At 63.3% G+C, this 3,548-nt stretch overlaps 1 protein-coding gene across 1 annotated transcript in view; it reads left to right on the forward strand.

Moving 5' to 3' along the window:
* Positions 1-1,463, forward strand: part of TMEM82 (transmembrane protein 82) — an 8,179-nt gene extending 6,716 nt beyond the window's left edge. The window contains exons 5-6 of the mRNA XM_014951871.1: positions 846-1,027; positions 1,124-1,463. Coding sequence (XP_014807357.1) covers positions 846-1,027; positions 1,124-1,198 — 257 coding nt within the window. The 3' untranslated portion in view covers positions 1,199-1,463. The remainder of the gene's footprint in view (positions 1-845; positions 1,028-1,123) is intronic.
* The last annotated feature ends 2,085 nt before the right edge of the window (positions 1,464-3,548 follow it).

Below are 3,548 nucleotides of genomic sequence, written 5' to 3' on the forward strand. Positions count from 1 at the left end.
ATGGAGCATCAAGGGGCTGTATGAGGGCATAGGGGGCATCCTGGGGGCATATAGGGGATATATAGGGCATCCTGGGGGTATAGAGTGGATATAAGGGGCATCCTGGGGCTTAGGGGGATGTATATGGGGATGCATGGGGCTGTATATGAAGCTGTGTGGGGCATCCTGGGGGTATAGGGATATAGGGGGGGTCCCAGGGGTGTATGGAACTGTATGGAGCCTCCTGGGGCTGTATGGGGGCATAGGGGGCATCCTGGGGCTGTATGGGTTTATATGGGGCATCCTAGGAGCGTATAGAGGATATATGGGACATCGTGGGGGTATATGGGAGCATGGGGGGGCACTTGGGGCTGTATAGAGGGTACATAGGGAGGCCCTGGGGGGGTATGGAACTGTATGGAGCATCCTGGGGCTGTATGGGTTTATATGGGGCATCCTAGGAGCGTATAGAGGATATATGGGACATCGTGGGGGTATATGGGAGCATGGGGGGGCACTTGGGGCTGTATAGAGGGTACATGGTGCATCCTGGGGCTGTATGGGTTTATATGGGGCATCCTAGGGGTATATAGGGGATATATGGGACATCCTGGGGGTATATGGGAGCACGGGGGGGGCACTTGGGGCTGTATAGAGGGTACATGGTGCATCCTGGGGCTGTATGGGTTTATATGGGGCATCCTAGGGGCATATAGGGGATATATGGTGCATCCTGGGGGTATATGGGGCAGCGGGGGGCTATACCCCGTAGCATCCCCGAAGGGCACCGTGCCCCCAGGTCGTGGGGCTGGGGAGGGGAGGGGGTGTCCCCACACGGTGGGCACCCCAAGCCTGTGTCCTTGCAGAGGAGTCGCGGCAGAGCACGGCCGGGCTTTACCAGACGGTGCTGGTGCGGATGGGCGGCCTCTTCATCCTCCTCCTCACCGTCGGCCGTTGGAGCGACGTCCTCCACGTCCTGCTCTCGCTGCTGGGAGAGCTGTGGTGCCTGCTGCGCGCCGGCGTCATGCTGGAGGCCTGCTGGCAGCAGGTGAGATGGGGGGGGTCACCTCCCCACCTGGGGCACGGGCAGCCCCGAGGCCACGGTGAGGGGCTTTTTCTGCTTCTCTTCTTCCCTCTCCCGTAGGATTTCGGCCAGCAGTCGCGGTCGGACAGGCAGTTGGGATCAGGATCGGGATCGGGATCGGAGGAGACGTCTTGATGAGCTCTGAGAGCATCAGAAACTTAGGGTGGCTTTGCCCAGCTCCCCAAAACATGGGCACCCCCCAAACCCTTCCCATCACAGATCCCCCATGGGGACGAAGGCAAAAGGGCTCCCGGGAGGTGCTCGACCCCATCCCGTGTGGTGGGGGAGTTTGTGGGGAGGCTCACGCGGCCCCTCGTTTTTTGGGGGGGCCCCACGAGGCTGCGGTGGTGCTGGGGGTTTGCTCCCTGGTCCCCCCGGGGACGTGGGATGCTGTCGGATGTCCCCGTCCGAAACATGGGCACCCCCCCCCAAATCCTTCCCATCACAGATCCCCCATGGGGACGAAGGCAAAAGGGCTCCCGGGAGGTGCTCGACCCCATCCCGTGTGGTGGGGGAGTTTGTGGGGAGGCTCACGCGGCCCCTCATTTTTGGGGGGGCCCCACGAGGCTGCGGTGGTGCTGGGGGTTTGCTCCCTGGTCCCCCCGGGGACGTGGGATGCTGTCGGATGTCCCCGTCCTTGGTGGCTGCAGGGCCGCGCCGTCGCGGTGCAGGGGCCTCCGGGGGCTTATAAATCTCAGAAAATAAAGCTTTTTCCAGCAAAAATCTGTAGGCAGAGCGAGCTGGGGTCCCGTCACGCTGGAGAGGGGGCTGCGTGGCTTTTTTGCAGGAGGTGGGTGGTGTGGTTCCTCCCCAGGAAGGGAAACTGAGGCACGAGTGGGGTGGGGGGTGACCCTCTGGCTGAGCGGTGCCCCCGTGCCTCAGTTTCCCCACCTGGCTGCAGTCAGCTGTGCCATGCCGTGGGGCACCAAGCCCTGCGTGGTTGGGGTGCAGGATCTGGAGGGGGTGGGAGGCTCCTTCCCTGGTCAAGACCCCCCCCGGACCTGCAGGTGGGGAGCGGGAGAGGGGCTGGGGCAATATGAGGCATCCTGGGGGTATATGGGGGCACAGGGGGGCACCTGGGACTGTATTGGGCCACATGGGTTATATATGGGTGTATATGTGGGGTATGTGGGGCATCCCTTGGGCATATGGGGGCACAGGGGGCCACCTGGGGGTATATAGGGGCACATGGGGCACCCTGGGGGTATATGGGGCATCCTGGGACTGCATGGGGGTCACAGGGGGGCATCCTGGGGCTGTATGGGGGGCACGAGGGGGCCACCTGGGGCTGTATAGGGCCACATGAGCATCCTGGGTGTGTATGGGGTGTTACGTGGGACAACCTCCAGGGCCATGGGGCAACCTGGGGGTATTGAGGGCATCTGGGGGGGCTTTACGAGTCACTCTGGGGACATGGGGCTCCCTGAGGGTCCCTGGGGCAATTGGGGGTGGGGAGGGCATGGGACAAGCTGGGGGGGTATAGGTCATCCCTGAGCACATAGGGGCACCCAGGGGCCATGGGGCACACCGGGGTGCATGAGGCAGCCAGAGGGCACCCCGAGGACATTTAGGGCACTCTTGGGGACCATGAAGCACCCTGAGGTCCCATGGAGTAACCTGGGGTGCATGGGGCAATTGGAGGGGGGGAGGGCATTGGACAAGCTGGGGGGGGTATAGGTCATCCCTGAGCACATAGGGGCACCCAGGGGCCATGGGGCACACCGGGGTGCATGAGGCAGCCAGAGGGCACCCCGAGGACATTTAGGGCACTCTTGGGGACCATGAAGCACCCTGAGGTCCCATTGAGTACCCTGGGGTGCATGGGGCAGTCATGGGGGGTCACCCCAGGGTGCATGGGGCAATTGGAGGGGGGAAGGGCATTGGACAAGCTGGGGGGGGCATAGGTCATCCCCGAGCACATAGGGGCACCCAGGAGCCATGGGGCACCCCAGGGTGCATGGGGCAGCCAGAGGGCACCCCGAGGACATTTGGGGCACTCTTGGGGACCATGAGGCACCCTGAGGTCCCATGGAGTAACCTGGGGTGCATGGGGCAATTGGAGGGGGGGAGGGCATTGGACAAGCTGGGGGGGGTATAGGTCATCCCTGAGCACCAGGAGCCATGGGGCACCCCGGGGTGCATGGGGCAGCCAGAGGGCACCCCGAGGACATTTGGGGCACTCTTGGGTCCATGATGCACCCTGAGGTCCCATAGAGTATGCTGGGGCACGTGGGTCAGTTGGGGGGGTGACCCTAGGATGCATGGGGCACCCTTAGGACACATGGGGCACCCCATGTCCTATAGGTCACCCTAAGGACCTTATGGGGCACACCGGGGTGCATGGGGCAGCCAGAGGGCACCCTGAGGACGTTTGGGGCACTTTTGGGGTCCATGAGGCACCCTGAGGTCCCATGGAGTACGCTGGGGTGCATGGGGCAGTCATGGGGGGTCACCCCAGGGGGCATGGGGCAATTGGAGGGGGGGA

The sequence above is a fragment of the Calidris pugnax genome, unplaced genomic scaffold (assembly GCF_001431845.1).
Source record: "Calidris pugnax isolate Ruff unplaced genomic scaffold, ASM143184v1 scaffold205, whole genome shotgun sequence".
NCBI lineage: Eukaryota > Metazoa > Chordata > Aves > Charadriiformes > Scolopacidae > Calidris > Calidris pugnax.